Raw genomic sequence first — 18,325 nt, 5'->3', positions numbered from 1 at the left:
TTAAAATATGTAAAGGACCAAGGATTCTGACATAGATGTGTTTTCCATTTAGGGATCAGGAAAAAACCAAACAACTTCATAGTACAGTGTCAAGTCAACAAGAACGTATGGGGCTGAATTTACTTCTGACAGTGACTAGTGTCTGAGGAAAATCCACACGGTTGTGTAAGGAGAATGCTTTTAATTGTATATGTGCATGTACATGGTCACACCTTATATTAAAGTTACAATTCATAAATAGTACACTAAAGTGTTATTAAATGATTAATAGATGTCATAAGAATGCTACAGATGTGTAATATAGGTTATAGATAGCTTCCAACAGGTTGTCTAACCATTACACTCTATAACTGATTAACCAGTCTTTTTGATGGGTGTGGGTACACAGTGTCTAGCTCAGTGTGGTCCTAGTCCTGGGGTTACTAGGGTGCTACCACAAAATAATACAGAATACTGTTTGTTTATGTCTGCATACATATGGTGGGGGTAGGGTGAGTGACCATATATAAGACATGCTAGGAAAATGTAGGTCTGTCTCCCTCTAGTGGATAGTCTATGTAAGAGGTTTTGAGCGTGCTTCAGGACTAGGTGCTTCAGTTCAAGGGATAGAGGCTCATGCTTTTAGAGCGGTGGATCCCAGCCCTCCTGCCAGCCCAGGTGGAACAGTTACACATGCATACAGTTTGGTGAAATTCCATGTATTATACACCACATAGTTTGTGATTTTTACAAAACCCCTAGAGCAGCTGAGTGTGCAGTTTGGGTTGATTTTAACACTTTTGCTTCTTTATCCTCTTGTACTGTGCCCTGATATTGCCTTTGATTCAAATAAATGAGAATCCTGGCTTAAAAACAGATCACAACTCAATTGAAATCATGTCTATCTTTCTTCAGGACCAAATTTTGATTTACGAACAGATTAGAGGTGGTCACAATAGAGTACAATGCATATTACTGAATATTAACATTTAATAGAGTGCGTTGAGTTCAGGAGCTGATTAGAGCCCCGATGAAACAACAGCAATAAGCCATATTTAATTAAAAGAAAATGAAATACGCAGAAGCTGAGGCATGAGTCATGCATTTCTGCATCCCACTCAGCAAATGAATCATTTCTGTGTTTTCCTTTCTGAAACAAAAAACCTTGCAGTTCATAAAGATTCATAGATTTTTAGGGCCAGAACAGACCATTATAATTATCTAGTGTGACCTTCTGAATAACACAGGAAATGCCCATTACAATAAAGGACTATTCTGGCATTACTATAAAGATAATTTGATATCTTGACTAGATGAGGACATTCCTGAACATATGAACACAGAGCTGAGCCCAAGACAAGATAGGATTGCCCAGCTTGCCTATGAGACAAACACAATTCAAACTATTATTAAGTTCACAGCATATGTTATCTATCTCTATATCACTGTAATAGGCAGACACGCACATTATCTAGCTATATATAATGGGCTATGTTTCTCAGCTGGTATAAATCAACATAGCTCATTTGATTTCAAGGATTTAGCCCAGTACACTGAGAGTGTCAATAGGTACACCTAGGGCCACATCCCTTACACAGTATATACTCAGGGCCCAATTGTGCTCTCATATCAGTTTTACACTGATGTAACTCCACTGACTTAAATGGAGTTATTCCTGATTTATTTCCTGTAAGTGAGATCAGTCCCTGAATCCTTACTAAGGCAAAACTCATTAAGCCCACTCATGACTGATGCTGAGTACTTGGCAACTCCCACTGGGCCTGATCCTGCAAAATGTCAAGAAGCCTCAACTTCCACTGAAGTCAGGGATCATTGAAGTCAGCCTGAGCACAGGATGAAGCCCAGTGATTTCAATGAGAGTTGCAGGTGTTAAGCATCTCTCAGGCTCTGATTTTAAAGGGAGTTTGACCTGAGTAAGGGCTGCAGAATTTTGCAGAGGTAGAATACCTGAAGTTATGGGGGGGATATGCAGACTTTAATCAGCATGTGTTAGGAGGGCCACATTATTCAGGAGTTGCTAAGCCAAGAATGAGTTATGCATAAGACTCCAAACAAATGCTAACCAAAGCTTTCTATCACCTCAGCAGCTACATTCTTTATGCCACGGTTTAGAAAATAAGTAACATTTTAGCAAGTTTCTGAACATTTTGTTGGTCCTGTTATTCAATTATGTCCTGCATGTACAGTTGAGCTGGCAAACACACAAATCCACAACCACCAGGGACTTCACGGTTGTCATCATGCTACACAGCAAGACCACCAAGATCTTCTTGGCAAGAGTGGAACTTAAACTCAGATCTTCCAGTGTTAAAAGCACAGGCCCCTCCCACTGGAGCTAAAGGAAAGGCTACGTTAGCTGTAGCAATAGAAGGCCTATGGCATAGCTGAGACATGCTGATTCCAATCAGTAGAGCATATTTTATATATACTCCCATACAGAAAAATCTTTGTTAACCTAGAGCTAAGGTCGCCGGACTGCACATCCCATCAACACGAATCCTAAAAAAACAAGGATACAAACACTTGTCATTCTTCACCCCACATACAATCCACTCATTTCTCCTCCTCAATCTTATCTACCTGCCTTCCAATACCCACAGCCCACATATCTCCACGCCAAGGGGAAGCTTTAATGCTGACCATGTTTATTACCCAGGGGCCCGGTATTCAGAAGTGCGAGCACCCACAGCTCCAGCTGGAGTCAATGGAACCTAAAGGTCATCTGCAGCTCTGAAAACAAAGCCCTATATGTTCCAGTGATTCACACAGGGTTAGTGTGGCTTCCATAAAGTGTGTGTGTGTGTAGCATGATGTTGGGCTGCTCATGGTGGTGTGAGATACACAGCCTGTAATTTTTAGGAAGCTTTCTGTGAACAGGTGATTTGTGTTAATCATTGTCCTAAATGTGGTGGGTGTTATCTGAAATGACAGAAAGGAAATCTGCTTGACTGCACATTGAGGCATTCTATTTATGGTTGGTGTTAAGGCTGCCTTGGTGCTTGTTGCTCTCTCCCAGAGCCCACCTCCCTACTCTTGTTGACCAGTCCTACCAGCTCACCAGAGGCCTGATCCAGAGTCCATTGGACGCAGGGCCATGTTCAGTGTGCACTAATGGAGTGGGGATCAGGAAACTGAGGTTTGATTACCAGCTCGACCACAGACCTGCTGCATGATTTTGCGCAAACCACTTCACCTCTCTGTGCTGCTGTTTCTCTCCCTGTCCTGTGTAGATTTTAAGTTGTTGAGAGCAAAGACCGTCTCTTACCATGGGTTTGTACAGGGCTTATGAAGCTGGCTTCCAGTCTCATTTGCAGCCTCTTAGCACTACTGCAATTCAAACAACAACAGCTGCAGGGAAGTTGGAGAAACAAGCTCCCAACATCTGAAAATGAAAGTAGCTGATGGATCTGAGCAGTTGTGTCAGCTTGTCTTGGCGAAAACTATTATGTGAATTGTGTTATTCTGAATTATACTATTAATGGGCCAAATCCTCAGCTGGTGTAAACCAGGAGAGTACCATCAAATTCAATGGAGCTGTACTGATTTATATCAGTTGAGAATCTGGCCCTTTTTATCTAGTTTTAAAGTTCAAAAAGTGGCATATATCAGAGACACATTGTATGTGTGTGTGTTTTTGTGTGAGAGGACAGTGGTGATTCAAATAGAAGACCCTGAAGGAATTTGAGGGAAAAGGGCAATATTTCAAAAAAGAAACATAATTAAGTGCTTCTTCTGCAAAAGTTAGTAAATACCTCTGTAAACAAATTTCATAGAAAACCAAATTGTCCTACTATGCCAAAACTGGACACAACAAATTCAATCATTAAGGTGTGGAACAGATGGATTTTAGTTCTGCTTTAACTGGAAATCTCAGTGCAATCTTAACTATGGCATCACAACTGATAGCTTCATAATATGTCATACATACATATTATACAACTACAGGCCCATTTATTACAGCATCATTCCAATAAAATGCCCTAATTTTGTTGTTTGTACAGGGCAATACTAAGCAAATAATGTTGAATTGAAAGGGTGAACAAAAAAGTTACAAAGTACATTTAAAATATATATGTTTGGAAAGTAAGCCACAAAAATAAAGGCAATTAACGGGAACACTGACACAGTGAGCAGCTCCTAAAATTCCACCTTAAAAAGCTCATTCTTGGCATTCCAAGGTCCGGCTGATTCTTTTTCAAAAACAAAACCCAGTGGATGTAACCAGATTTATTTAAGAAAAAAACACCACTCCTCAGCAACATGTCTGTAATTATCGAACCAGTGCCCAGATCTGGACACAGGCCTATGTGCAGTTCCAATGCAGATTGCCATTCTTCCAAAGTGTATCCATGTGCTCCATTATAAATGTGCAATTAATAGAGAGTTCTGCTTTTCTCTGCGCTCTTAAAATCACAGAATTCTTGTATATTTCACTCCACTGCATGCCACTCCACAAGGGCAGAACAGAGACGCACTGCTGAGCGGAGCAGCTCTTTGTAAGTGCACTCTTGCATCACATTCAGATGCACTCAGGGCCTGCCATCCTTTCCAGTGTCCCTTTGAAGAGACAGCTAAAGTGCTTAGGTCAGCAGACTCTCCAGTGGACTAACGCACAGACTTGCAGTGAGGAAGCAACGGCTCAGCATTATAGGAATTCTGCCAGTTCCTGTCAGTAACCATCAGACAAATGAGCCTGAACAGCGAATATAATAAACCAATATATACCAGAGGGAGTGAAAAGGAGAATAAAATTATCCCTTTAAAAACTGGCCAGAAACAGTGTAGCTAATATCATATGCAGTTTATGCTCCTATGGAAAAAGAGCCATCTGACCTTTCAGGGCGATGTGTCGCTGACCACACAAAAGCAATCTCATTTTGTATTTTGTAAATAATTTAAAAGACCGAGCTTTTGGCCCTTCAGCTCCACCCTGTCTATATCCCCCTGGCAGCCCATGTGAAGCTGCAACAGAGATCAATAGAATCTGGGATGCAGAGTTAGGAAAGGACCAATTGAGAACACCCAAGAAATACAAAGGGCTAAATGTATCCATTTAAGAAGAAGAAAAGGAAAGGTGCTACGTGGGCTATGTGAGAAAAACATCTATATTCTTATATTGCTTTTCAAAGGCACACACAGAAAATCCCAGCAGATTGTGGCCGCAGGAGTTCACAAGTCTCCCTTCTGGAATTAAACAGAACAATGTTCCAAGATGTTATACTTGTGGGATGGTGGCTTTTAAAATAAAATAATAATAATAATGGGCCTGATCCAAAGCCCACTGAAGTCCATGAAAAAATGTCCAATTACTTCAGTGGGCTTTGGACCAGGTGCAACAGACTGCATGTGAATAATGTGCTGGTTTAGCATTGCCAGTACTGGTACCTCGTCTGGACAGCAGCAAAGCAAGCCCATGTGCTCTGCTTTATGAATCAAAGTACTGTCAGGCCATCTAACCAAGCAAAGCACCTTCTCTCATGTAATGAGGGAAAAATACCTGCAGCCAATAGCAGCTCTTAAGAATTTATTGCACACTTTGAGGGAGCAGAGGGGAAGATTGAACTCCAGTTTGCACCGGGACATTGTTTGTACAAGAATAACTCAGTTAAAAGTAGTTGACGACTCTTCTGAGGGACTGGATATTTGCACTGTGAGCTTGCCACATGTTAAAGCTGTTGTACTCTCCTCTCTCCACAACGTACATACAGCCACGATAATTGGGTTCCTCATACAGCACCCATCTAAAACAGAGAATGAATGGATTACTCAGGAAAGCATTTATGCAGCACAGTAGTAAAAACCATCTTTGGTCCCTTGCTGAATCCCTTTGTCAGATTTCACCCTGGAAGTTAAGGAGCACTGCTTTCCTAAGGGCACAAGACTTTCACCTCTGGGTCAAATCCCAGTCAATATATTTGTCCAGTTTCAATCTGGACACAGAATGGAAACTGCTCTCCTCTGTGGAGTTAACCTCCTTAGTGCTGTTGGCTCCTTCTCCTTGACTTCTGAGCTCCCTTTTGACTATTCCCCAGCCATCCTGGACCACTCCATCATATTATTTATTATTTGTGTTACAACAGCATCTAGAGGTCCCAACTGAGATCTGAGCCCCATCATGCTGAGCGCTGTACACACACAGGACGAGACCATCCCCACCCCAAACAGTCCAAGTACACTCCATCTTCCTGAACCCCCCCTTTATCTAGAAAAGTAAACTCGGTTCCCCATGCCTAGATCTAATCAATCTCTCTCTCTCTCTCTCTCTCTGTGACTGGTGAGAAGTGACCTTCTCAAAGGCCCCTCTTCCATGGAATTCCACAAGGTTCATTTCTTGGCTGGTTTTTTTTCCCCCCAATTTGAATTTGACATGTTGGAAGGTCTTAAACCAACCTCGTGGTTCGGTTAAGAGAGTGCTGCAGGCTGATCATTTTAATCAAAATACAGCTTCTGAACCACATGTTTTGAGCAATGTTCGAATAAACTTTTATTCTAAATGCAAATTGATTTGATCAATGCAGCACACAGCGATCTCCCATTGGAGAAAAAGCATTGATTGGGCCCCACTGTTTGACTTTGCTGTTTTATCTGAAATGCTTTCTAGTCTGAGTACAGGAAATGTCACAATATTTTGGTCAATTCAAATACTCCGGCTCAGTCACCGTTGGAATTTAGTGGAGGCTCTGATGTAAATGTGAATCTAAACAAAATCTTCAAAATTATCGTCAATTATTAATCGCAAGGCTGTGATCTCAATTTTCACAAATTACTTTTGTGCATTATCACCAATTTTTTTAAAAAACAAAAACCTCCAGCTCTTCAATGCTATTCTTGCCAAACAAACAATCTCTTGCAATCACTGAACCTTAAAAGGAACAAGACATGTGTCACGTCAGATTATGCTATTTGTGGTACTGGAAGAGAAACGATGCACGACACTGTATGTGGAACAGAAAACATCTATTGAAAGCAAAATACCAGGTTACCAGGCTCCAAAAAGTAGTCACCTCTAATGGCCATATTTCACCCAAAAACTGTCACATTTTCAGCTAGATGGCACTATCTTAGAAATTGCTATGAAATCAAAATCTCAGCAGCAGATTTCATTTTCAATAATGCCTTACAATCGTATTATTATTATTATTTACATTGAAGTTGTACCTAGAAGCCCCAGTAATGGACCAACGCTACATAAGGTAGATGATATGCTCACTTACACTAAGCTATACCATTAGATGGACAGACTTTTCATTCAAATTACATGCAGTGTACTCATTTACACATAAGATAGGAATCACTCTGGACACTAACCATTGAAGTGCAGCAACCTCTGTGACAGAATTTGGCAGCTGTTCAACAGCACCTCCAGATAAGAACTTAGGACAGGAAGCGAAGATTTATGTGCCCAATTGATATTGTGCATGGAAAATTAGCAAAGGAACATAATTACCTTCCAAAAGCCACAAGTAGGATACATCATCAAAAGATCCCTGGGGAGCAAAGAACCTTGCATCTCCCTGAAAGCCTATTATGGGAGACAGCTTTGCCTAGTGGATAGGGCACTGGACTAGGAGTTCAGGAGACCTGCATTCTCTTCCTGGCTCTGCCTTTGACCTGCTGTGGGGCCACTTCACATTTGTGCCTCATTTTCACCATCTGTAAAATGGGGATAATGTGACTTACTCTGCATTGTAAAGAGCTTTGAGATCTAGGGATAAAAAATTGTTATATATAAAATAGGATGCTTTATTACAAAAGCCCACCCTGTTCACACAGTAGTGCAGGATGGGACTGAGTTTGGGGGCTGCCAGATGTATGCAGAAGGGTAGTGGAGAGGAAGAGTCTGCTGTTGCACACACAGTAAAATCCACCATGTTTCTCATCTTAACTCATTGACCGGAAGGGGCTGTGAAATGCTCTGGAAACAGCGTGTTCATGCAAGATAGTGGACGTCATCCCTCATGTTGTTCTCCATATCTTTCACCCTTGGGATGATTCTGAAGTTATGCTGGCAAGATCTGGAGAGAGTTGGCACAGAACCCTCCTCGCCTGGAAGGACAGGCTGGCCCAGCATCGTGGCCCACAGCAGTGTCCAGAGCCCTTTGCAGATGGAAGGATAGACCAACCTGACACAAGGACAGGAGCTGTGTCTAGAACCTGCCTCATCTGGAGGGATGGCTTGTCTTGACATGGGGCCTTTGTGGCTGAGATAAGGGGTGGAATGGGACAATCCTAAAAGAATCCCACTCTCAGCTACATGGAAAGGTAAATTAATATAGAATTTAAAAAATAATTAAATCATTTATTTCTGTGATTAATATGAACAAAAGTATTGGGGGGAGGGATATTGAGCATTGGCCTGCTAAACCCAGGGTTGTGAGTTCAATCTTTGAGGGGGCCATTTAGGGATCTGGGGCAAAAATTGGGGATTGTGCCTGCTTTGAGCAGGGGGTTGGACTAGATGACCTCCTGAGGTCCCTTCCAACCCTGATATTCTATGATTCTATTGTTAAACTAAAAATGAACAAAGGTATTGTCAATGTTAGGCCTCAAACTTCTGGAAGCTTCAAAAAGCAAGCTCTGCAAAGTTAAACTGAAACTTGAGGTCAGGATGCGCTGTAACCAGATAACACTTTAGGCCGGCTCAAATGTATGAAGATAAACTGCACCCGAGCATAGCTTATAATATTAAAGCAACCACATTTGAAATAATTGGCTACATAAAGATAAACTATGCACCCACACATAGTTTATAATATCAAAGTAACCACACTAACCACACTAAAAATTTGGCCCACCCTAATTGCTTGGTCTGTTTTAAAACCCGTCAACAAATAAGATAAAAAGTATGAAGGCACAGGACTAAGATGTGTGTGTTTGATCATAAGGGGACCTCTCTTTGATCAGGAAACCTGACCCACACCCCCTGAATGGAAGGGACATGCACTTCTCGACTGTCTGTACCTGGCCAGTGCGGAAACCAGCCGACTGAAGGGTAATGTATTTTTGGACGAATGCAGGGTAAGGTTATGGAGTAAAGAAGTCTGGTTGCTTGAGCTGAATTGATCTCAAGTTTGTATCGATACTATAGCGTTAAGAATAGTAGTAGGTAGTTGATGAATAACATTACATGTACTTGTGCTTGTCTTCAGTACAACTTGCCATTTATATTAATCCTTATTTAGTGCTGGTCTTTAATCTTTCTTTTCTTATTTTGTCTGTGTTGCTTTTATAGCCGGAAGTCATTAAAAATCTTTTTTGAGGAATAATTAGTAGTTTTATTTTCTCTTATACGGACACTACTCAACCTCATTACATCTGTGTTGGATGGTGGGAAGTAGTGATCACCCAGGGCACAATTAGGGCCGTGATGTGTGTCCCCTTCTTCCTTCATCTCCACAATTTCCAATATTCTAAGAGCCTATTCCTTGCTTCTAACCCTTAATACTACGGCACAGCTGGAGGAGAGCTTTTTAAGGGCCAAGCAACCCTCTTTAAAGAGGGTTTTAATGGAAAACCTGCACCCTGAAGCTCTCTTTCCCTGAGTCAGTGAGTGAGCATGTGTATTATCCCCAGTGAGCATTCGCAGGGGCTCTCTCTCCAGGTTTGGAGTCTCAGGAGAACAGATCACCGCAGTGCTGGCCAAGGGGGTGATTCAGCAGCATGCCATGTCAGATTGTGTCATGCACTGGCATGTGGCATGCCTGAGGCAACCTAAATTGATGAGACACAGGCTAATGCAGCCTTCCCCACACTGTGTTTGAAACGCCTTTCTTATCCAGTGAAAGGGACAGTTTAGCAAGAATATCGTCTCTGGGATCCTGGGGCAAGAGGGTGGAAGTTGTGTATTGGATCACACGTGTAACTGGCAATCTGAACCATGACCGAAGGTTGTTCTCTTCAGTCAACAGCAACAGATTGCTGGTTATGTGCGTGATCGACCCCTAACTGGCTAGATGGGCAACAGAGAATGGATGTGAGTGCAGCTCCTTAGGGCTTGCCTATGCTCCAAAGGCAGCTGCGCTGCTGTAGTGTTTCCGTGAAGACACGATCTACACCAATGGGCCCAAACTCCTTTCCCCGCCTCCCCACAGAGCTGGCCTGAGCCCCTCACCCAAGCCCTCTGTGTAGGGCTGGCCTGAGCCCTGCTGCTCCCCCCACCAAGCCCCTTTTTGGCAAAACTGGCATTTGTCATTTTGGTGATCAGTTGGCAAGAACAAGCAAGAAAAATGCCCAGTTTTGCCAAAAATATCAGGAGGTCTGGGGCCAAGGGTTCCCAAACTATTTCAATCACGCCCCTCCCCCAACCCTGTCTGCACCCCCCAGGAGCAGGGGCCAGGAGCAGAGCGGATTTGGGGGCCAGGAGCAGGGCCGCAGTTGAGAGCGGGGCCAAAGCTGTGGCTGGAAGCGGAGCCGCAGCCAAGAGCAGAGCCGCAGCTGGGACTGGGTGCAGGGCTGGGCCCCACTGCACCCCCCCGAATGTTCCTTTGTGCCCCGCCAGGGGATGTGTCCCACACCTTGGAGACCACTGCCCTAGGCTCTGATCAGAGCCATCCAGGGAGCCCAGACAACTGTGAGGAGCCCTGCACCTGCTTTGGATGGGGGGGCTGGGGTGCCCGAGAGCAGCTCCTAGCACATGTCCCTGTCCCCCCAAGATGTGCTGCCCAGGGCAGGTGGAGGGTACAGGGCTCCCCACAGGGGCCCAGGCTCCCTGGGCAGCTCTTACCACAGCCCAGCTTCCAGCCAGGCCAGGGGGTGGGGCCTTGGGAGGAACGGAAGGAGTAGGGGGCAGAGCAAGAGCCCAAATGTTCTTTTTGCCCAGGGCTCCAATAAATCTTAATCCGCCTCTGATGCCCAGCATCAAAACAATTTGTAGGTGTGGGTTGTGCAATAATCTAGGCCAATCCCCTCCAACACAGACCACCAAATCACATGATGGTCATAGGGCTCCTTTGCTCCAACTTCTTTCAGTAAGATCTTCCCCTTCTTTTCACCCATCACCCTCAGTGAAGATGCTCTCTTAGCATGGAAGCATCATGTGTAACCACAGACCCAGCTGTGCCTTGCACAAGCCAAACACTTCCTGGCTCTGAGAGAATTCTGCGGCTTTCTGCTTCCCCTCCACACACACACCCCCAACACACACACTTCCAACGAAATGTGTTTGTTGGTAAAAGGAAATGTGGTACAATGAAAACAGAAAAATAACTGATGACATAATAAAAAACAACAAATGTGTTCCTGATAAAAGGAAACAAGTTTTTTCCCCCTGAAAATGTTAATTCCCCTGAAACAGTGACAAAGGGCAAACTCTGCACAACCCTCACTTTGCAAAAGGTTTCAAGGATGTCTGAAAATGTAGGGGAGACAGAAACTGGGCTGATCATAGTTTGCACTGCTACAATGAAGGATCACAAGGCAACAGTGAATGTAGCCTCAGAAGAGTACTGTGATACAGGGAAATATTATTATCCTCATTTTAAACACAGGGAGAATGAAATTCAGAGAGATTAGGACCAAAATTGTCAAATATGAGTGACAGAAGCTAGAAGCCTACGTTCACCGGGCAATGAACTGAGTACTGATTTTTCAAAGTGCTATTGAAGTCTGTGGGCGTTGTGGCAGCTCAGTGCCTCTGAAAATCACACACACACGCCCCTCTTCAAGGTGTGAGACATCAATATTTACATTCAAATTCAAATGCTGTAGCCTTGGCTCATCTCTAAGTACCATGAATCCCACAGGACTTCTAATGGAGAGTGGGAAAGCAGGAACCATCTTCATAAGGAAGCTCCTCCCCATGACAACCTGGAATTAGACAGGTTTCAGAGTAGCAGCCGTGTTAGTATGTATCCAGAAAAAGAAAAGGAGTACTTGTGGCACCTTAGAGAGTAACAAATTTATTTGAGCATAAGCTTTTGTGAGCTACAGTTCACTTCTTCGGATGCGTACCATGGAAAATATAGTGGGGAGATTTTATATACACAGAGAATATGAAACAATGGGTGTTACCTTACAGACTGTAACGAGAGTGATCAGGTAAGGTGAGCTGTTACCAGCAGGAGAGAAAAAAACTACAAAAGGTTAGTGGTAGCTATGGTGTTGGCTTTGTGATTCAGACACCTGACTACTAGGAACTGGACTGAGGCCACCAGCTCATTTCACATATGCCACCAAACAACCAGCACATGTAAACACTCACTGCTAACCTGGGCTGGATTCAAACCAGCAACCTCATGGGTCAAAAGGCTCCATGTCCCAGTAGCAAACCCCCAAAGTGGTCCCAGTAGCAAACCCCCCAAACCCCCTAATCCTCCCAGTCTGTGCACTTATTCAATACTGTCAGCTCTCTAGCAAACTCATGAAATAGCAAGCCAGATAGCCATTTACTGCACCCAATCCACTACATTTTAACTGGTGGTTGCCATTGTCCATAGAGAAAAATTATTTTCAAGGTAAAGACTACAATGACTCCTAAACCCTACCAGGAAGAACCGTCACTTTTTGTCTGAAGCATTAGCAACCTCTTGTAGATGTTAAGATTACTCAACTTACATTTAATCCCCTCCCCACAAATAAATGTATAGATCAAGATGACCAAACTTCCTCCTCCGGTGCAAACCCTCTCTTAGGGCTGACTCCCACTGAAGCCAATGGGAGTCTTTTCAACAATTTTAGTGGAATAGTCACCACTGCACCCCAGCTCCAAACATTCACTGCCACCCCCAGTCCCAGTCAAGGAGGTTTATTCTTTTGTAACAAAGGTTAAACAAACAACCAGAGTGCACTCTTAAGTCAGTACCTGGCCCTCAGGCTTCAGGGCCACCCCTCCTATGGGCAGTGCTTAATTTGTAAGGAAAGAGGTGCCGGGGCTCAAGCAATTTTTTTTTACAGTCATTACTGATGCAGTAAGCCCAGAGGTGCTGGGGCTATGAAGTGCCAAGCCTAGAGGTGCTCAGCCCTGGCACAGATTAAGCACTACCTACGGGTCTCTGACAGTCCAGCTCCTGGCAGCTTTCCAGCCTCAGCCAGCTCTGCTTCCTCCTTGGAGTGGCAGCCGCAGGATTGCTTCCCTGAATTCCCCTCTTGCTCCACAACTCACCACAGGAGTTGGTGCCACTCCAGTGTGGCCTTTGCTGCTCGGGCTCAGCCTGCCACCCTCCCCCTTTATGAACCGAGGTGTAGCCCAGCCCTCTTTAATTAGCTGGATTAGGGTCACTTGCTCCAGTCCGAGGAGCTGGGCTCAGTCTATCCACAGAGACCAGCTACCCTGTGACAGAGTGGATTGGGCTTGTGTGGGGAGCGAGCTTTATTGTGTTTCAAGATAGAATGACATAGCAGTTGCATTCCTTTTATGTCCTTTGCTTACTTACGCTCCATCTCCATACACTTTGATGGCATTGACACAGTTCTTGTTCCAGCCCTGCCCTTGCAGGAAAGAGCAATCTTCAGTGAACTCCATGCAGTGACCACTAAAATGGCTCCCATCAAATATTTCCATTCTGTAATGCTCACCGTGCTGGGGACAAAGAGATTTGAGTAAACTCAAAAGAAAATGCATCAAATTGTTTCCCCTGATTATAAAAGATAACCAGAAAGCAAGAATGATACCTCATCATGGAAACGTGGCAAAAACCCAACAATAACACTGCCCACCCACAAACACATGCTCACAATACCCACCCAAATACCCACATAAACATACAAATGTCTCTCACAAACAGCTCACTCACAAAAAAGCACACACAAACTCCTCCCCAAAATATACCTCTACTAACATCCACACACCTGCATAACCACTGGTCACACACAAACGTATTGCTCACGCTGTACTTACCACACATACTCCCACACCTTTCACCTCTAAATCCCCTCCCCCACCAAACAAGTACTTAAACACTGTTCACAAAGACGCACACCACACAAACACTATAAGCACAACCATTTCCCACTCCACATATACATTTAAAAAAAAACCCAAAATGCCATACACACACACACAATATTGGAAATGTAATTGAACAAAAGTATAAGAAGTAAGAACATAGTGCAAAAAAATTTAATAAATCCAAAATACACAGAGGTATTACATTATTTCCCCAGTTTGTACTTTTCTTCAGTTCCAATCATATCTGTGGTTATTTACACAAGTTGTTGTGCCTTTCTTTAAAAAGAAAAGGAAAATATCTTCCCAGAGTCCTAGCTATGAAAGCCTTCAAGGGTGAGTTGAGGTAAATGTCTTTGGGGAAATTTTCCTGTCTTCTCCATAGGTATTTGTGATGGAACTGGTCAAAAGATTTTTTTTAAGCAGAATTCAGACAATAGCTAATATATTTTTCATATAAATTGCATTATGCATGAAAAAGCTACATTGTAGTGCCAAAAATCCCATAGCATTCTCCAGCAGTGAAATCTCAGATACCATTCCTGACCAAACATTCTTCTGTGTAACTGTTGCCTGAATTGTTGAAATATTTTAAAACTCTCACTTGTATAAGAGCAATGGAGCACAGGCCTGAGGGGAAGAAAAGCACTCATGGCTACTGGCCCACAGATGTTCAGTGGGTCTCCATGGATCTGGAAACAAGGTTCTATGTGGTACCTTTGACAAGCTCATATTCCCCTCTCTGGATTCTGTATTAAACATTGGAAACTGCCCCCTACACAATAGACTTATAACTCTGTCATCGGGGCACTGCACTGGACATGCCTTAGGAGTCTCGTTGAAATGCTAATATAAAGACAACCTTTCCCCTTGCTGAATGAAAAGGCCTGGTTCCAACATCAGCCAAAAGAGAGAGAGAGAGTCCACTACCCCAAAGATGTACATTTACCTCCCCTCAGCCAGGCTAAGGGAGTGATGCATCTCACTCAGCAAAGTTAGTAAATCAGCAACAGGCCCCAGGGTGTGCCAACCAAGAATAAAAAAACCATTAATACTAAGGAGGGGTGACAAGGATCAACCAGTGGAGCACCAAGCATAGGGCTACAGCCAACCTTTGACTTGTACAACACACAAGCTTGAATGGGGGTGACACCATACAGCCTTCATTCTTCTCATGTGGCGTAGCAATTTCCTCCTGGCCCCAATCAATACATCCTTGGCAGAGTTCTAAGAGCAGCTCTGTGCAGGATCCTCCAGCCACGTACGCCAACCAGAGCAGCATGGGACAGACAGCTGTACTGGCTTGGTACAGCTCCCACTGATATCTTCTCATGGCAGTTTAAAATGTAAGGAAAGGTCCCCTTCAGCAGCTTGGCTCATTGGCTGACAAATCCTTATGGGTTAGTGAGACACCAGATTTATTTAATGGAGAACAGGGCCCTCAGTGGACCTAGTCCAAAGAGGCACCTGTTGATGTATAGCCTCATTTTTGTTTGCTGGGTACTGGTCAGCCAATAGGAGCTGCCTGTATAGGAGTAGTGAGTGGATTCCTAAATTTGAGAGGATGTTCTGGAGTCTAGAGAAGTATGTGTGGTCTTATGTATTGCACATGGACTAAAACTTCACAGGAGATGCACATATCTACACCCCCCTCCCATTTTTTTAGGCTAAGTTTTACTCAACACCAAAGAAAGCTACAACCCAATGGGACTTGGTTGCTGTATCAACCTGTAAGTGGCCATAACCTGCGAATAATTTTCTTTAATCATTCTCCCATCAGTAGCAGGTGATGTTGGGATCAAATGGAAAGCTCAAACCAGGTTCAATTTTTTTCTCCAGCTGCAAATCCTCCCACTTCTTCCCCGGCATGGTAAAGACTCTCTGCTGTTCGTTTGGTTTCTTTGTGTGATCTGGGCCATATTTGGTATTAATTCAGGGGTGCTCAGAATTTGAAACACAAGAGATAAGGTGGGTGACTTTGCCAGGAGCCTGAGAGCTGTCCCACAGCAATATCCTCCTCTCTGGTTTGCACAGCAAATTGTGATTCCAATGGCCTCTCCTCCCTGTATACACATAGATTGCTAGTGGGTGTCATCAGGAGTTCTGCACACACAGAGAGAGCAGAATATGAGAGTAGAGCCCTGCCTTGTGCACAGAACTTTGCAATTCATTTGCATGTAAATATTTCATAATATTTAACATTACAAATAAAGGCATGTGATGCTGTAGGGGCATTGCCCTCACATATAAAAACCACAGCAAAATCGTACCCTATTAAAACTGCTGACTTGGAAGACAGAATACAGTTTCTGCCCTTGTCCTGAAAGCATGGGAAATTGTTATGCTATTTTGTGGCCTATGAAGACTGTTCATAGAGGGTCTACTTTCCCCAGAATGCTCTTTACCTCCTAATTGTGTATTATTTCTATAAAGCTCGTTTTCTCAGATATTTATTTAGACTCCAGCTAACATGGAAGCTAAAAGCACAAATGCGACCCCCTCAACCAGATATTTCAGCAACAAAAACAAACCTCTTGGAAACTAATTGAAAGTTGGCACTAACCATTCCGACAGGCCTGCAGGAGCCCATGCGATCATTATGGCCATTCCAACGGTAGAAGTCGGGGTATTCCCCATGCTCCAGAACGTATTGCTGTCCTCGGAAGTCTGGGTGACCAAAACAGATCCAAGCTCCACTCTGCACACAGATAGAGTTCACTCGGTTCATGAAACCTCTGTCCTGGAAGTTATCACAGTTCCCACAGACCTCCAGCTTCCTGCCTGTGAAGTATTTGCCCTCATAGAAAGTGATCTGAAATGAGGAGGGAGAGGATGCTGTATTGTGGCACATGCAAACACAGACTGCCTGCTTGTACTATGCATTGTTATTCTGAGCAGATGGGTGTCTCTGGCAGACACAGTGGTTCTTTAATTCTGAGTCCAACCAGAGGAGAACTAAATTGACACTGGACTATTTGTTTTAATGAGAATTGTAACACAGCTCAAGTTTACAACACTGCATGTGGCTTTTATACCACCTCTCTCTTGTTCTTTTGTAAATATAAATGTCTGAACAGGAAGCACAGCTACCAAACTACACCCCATTCTAGTTGCTCCTTTCCCCTCCTTAACAACTTTGCTTCCATTTCTCCGCATTCATTACTAACAGTATCACCACATGATCTCACTTTGCCTTACCCTAACCTAGGAAAATTCCTACTATCTCAACCTAGAGAGAACTCTGGCTCTTTGGCCTGAACGGAGGACCAAACAGTTGTTTGTTTACTTACTTTTCCCGAATACTGAGACATTTTCTGCTGGATGCAAACCAAAGCCAAAGCAGAAGCCAAACCAAAAATGTGATCTACAGAAATGTTGGATACCCCACTATATACAGTGAGGAGAGATGAGGCTGGTATCGCGAGATCTGCTTAACAATACAGCAGAAATAGGAGGCTTTAAAAAATCATGCTTACTAGGCAGAACTTCCACTATCAGGCCCTGCTGAGTCCAGAGTTTTGATTTAGTGCGTATAATTTAACAAAAGATTTGTTTGGCAGGGATTTGACTGATTAGTGTTGCACATTTTGAGTTCCTTTCAGAGGACTTTGTTTTTAGAATGGGCAATAAGGAAATTAGAAAAAGGTGGCTGCTTGGAAGTGGGGGCTCTTTTATTGGCATTTTCTTCTTCTTCTTTTTAAATGGGCCGTTGTTTTTCAGCTCACTCTTATCTACTGGGGCTGGAGATCCCGAAAGTGAGCATCCTTGGAAGACTCCTTAACAATAACGATTTGGACTTCATCCATCAAAGGAACTGCTTCTCGTCCATCCTTAAAACCTTTTTAGACAGCATTCCTGAAGGCCAAACACCCCCTCTGGTGCACAGAGTCTGTGCTTAAAAACTCACAAAATTTATTTATTATTTCTCATTTTTGTTAATGTTCTGGCATTTCAAAGATGCAGCTAAGCACCAAGATATACATATATAATTTAGGATTAAAATGCCTCCCAGGGATTTTAAGCAAAGGCACCACTGACTGGGTAAATAACAGATTTCACAAATACCAGTAACTAGGGCTCCCTGGGCATATAGCTTCACATTCTATAATCCACAAGTTTCTTAAAGGTGGCCAGCAAAAAAAAAAAGACTTACTATTACTTGTATTACAACGGTGTCTAGCGGCTCGAACCATGATCAGGGCTCACTGTGCAGTGCTCTGTACAAACACATAGTAAGACAGTCTCTGCCCCAAAGGGTGTACAGTCTTAAGAGAAAAAAAACAAAGAGCTGGAGGGGAAAAAGACAAACTGACTTGTTAGTGGTCACACAGCAAGCCTGGGGCAGACTGGAATGAGAACCCAAGTCCCCTGGCTCCCAGTCTACTGCTCAAACCATTAGGCAATGCCGCCTCGCAATATAGACATCTACCTATTTTTTGCAGC

The 18,325-nt window shown here is 43.4% G+C and overlaps 1 protein-coding gene across 2 annotated transcripts; it reads right to left on the bottom strand.

The window, feature by feature from the left end:
* Nucleotides 1–5,497: 5,497 nt before the first annotated feature.
* Nucleotides 5,498–17,222, bottom strand: CRYGN (crystallin gamma N; the record flags this gene model as incomplete). 2 transcript variants are annotated; one of them, XM_084620141.1, is made up of 4 exons in its annotated part: nucleotides 5,498–5,741; nucleotides 13,371–13,516; nucleotides 16,446–16,694; nucleotides 17,173–17,222. In XM_084620141.1, 4 exons carry the CDS (start codon nucleotides 17,191–17,193, stop codon nucleotides 5,606–5,608), a joined length of 552 nt encoding a protein of 183 aa, XP_084476267.1. In that variant the 3' UTR covers nucleotides 5,498–5,605. The 2 variants fall into 2 exon arrangements, with proteins under 2 accessions (XP_084476267.1, XP_084476266.1); XM_084620140.1 differs by lacking the exon at nucleotides 17,173–17,222 and having other exon boundaries at nucleotides 16,446–16,733.
* Nucleotides 17,223–18,325: the final 1,103 nt, after the last annotated feature.

Source organism: Lepidochelys olivacea, assembly GCF_965140295.1.
Source record: "Lepidochelys olivacea isolate rLepOli2 genome assembly, chromosome: 2".
Lineage (NCBI taxonomy): Eukaryota > Metazoa > Chordata > Testudines > Cheloniidae > Lepidochelys > Lepidochelys olivacea.
This window is presented reverse-complemented; position numbering and strand designations above follow the sequence as displayed.